The 912-nt window shown below is 65.6% G+C and overlaps 1 protein-coding gene across 1 annotated transcript in view; it reads left to right on the top strand.

Annotated features, from left to right (window-relative positions):
• AURANDRAFT_72841 (hypothetical protein) overlaps positions 1-844 on the top strand; it is a gene marked incomplete at both ends in the record, with an annotated part of 4,072 nt that extends 3,228 nt beyond the window's left edge. The window contains one exon of the mRNA XM_009044485.1: positions 284-844. Coding sequence (XP_009042733.1) covers positions 284-844 — 561 coding nt within the window. The remainder of the gene's footprint in view (positions 1-283) is intronic.
• Between the last annotated feature and the right edge of the window lie 68 nt (positions 845-912).

The following is a 912-nucleotide window of genomic DNA, read 5'->3' on the forward strand; positions in this document are numbered from 1 at the left end:
AGACCATCTCGACGCTCGGCCGCGGCGGCTACTTCGACGCCTACGGCATCATCCGCGACGTGCTCCAGAACCACCTCGCGCAGATCCTCGCGCTCGTCGGGGCAGGAAAAGAGAGCGAAATTCCCAAAGGCTCCTATCTCGGCCGTTTTCCACTCGTTTCGGCTGACTTTTGGACGAGCGATCATCTCTCGGAGCGCTCTCGAAGCGTGGATGCTTTTTCCGGGACGCGCGCGCGCGGAACACTCACGTTGAAGCGACGTTGAATCACTCTCGCGCTGCCCAGGCGCTCGTCGCCATGGAGCAGCCGCTGTCCTTCGGCGCGGCGGACGTGAAGCGCGAGAAGGTCAAGGTGCTCCGGAGCGTGCGGCCCCTCGACGCCGAACACGACCTCGTCGTGGGCCAGTTCGACGGCTACGCCGACGACCCGTCCGTGGCCGACAAGGCGACGACGACGGAGACGTTCGCGGCCGCGCGGCTCTACATCGACAACCCGCGGTGGGCCGGCGTGCCCTTCGTGCTCTCCGCGGGCAAGGCCCTCGAGGAGAAGAAGGTCGAGGTGCGCATCCGCTTCCACGCCGTCGCCGGCGCCGTCGCCGACGTCGGCGACGCCGCGCCGAACGAGCTCGTCGTCCGCGTGCAGCCCGACGAGTGCATCTACTGGCGCGTCATGAACCGCGTGCCCGGCCTCCACACGTCCCTGAAGCTCGAGCCCCGGCGCATGAACCTGCTCTACACGCCGTCGGAGTCGCGCGACATGCCCGACGCGTACGAGCGGCTCCTGCTCGAGGTGCTCCGCGGCGAAGAACTCAAATCTTCAACCCGACTTCAATGTGCGCGTATTTGAAAGGTTCGACACAAACTCTTCGGCCGGGCTTCGAGAACTCGATGCGAGCAATCGATCCGTCCAAAAAT

The sequence above is a fragment of the Aureococcus anophagefferens genome (assembly GCF_000186865.1).
Source record: "Aureococcus anophagefferens unplaced genomic scaffold AURANscaffold_349, whole genome shotgun sequence".
NCBI classification, from domain to species: Eukaryota; class Pelagophyceae; order Pelagomonadales; family Pelagomonadaceae; genus Aureococcus; species Aureococcus anophagefferens.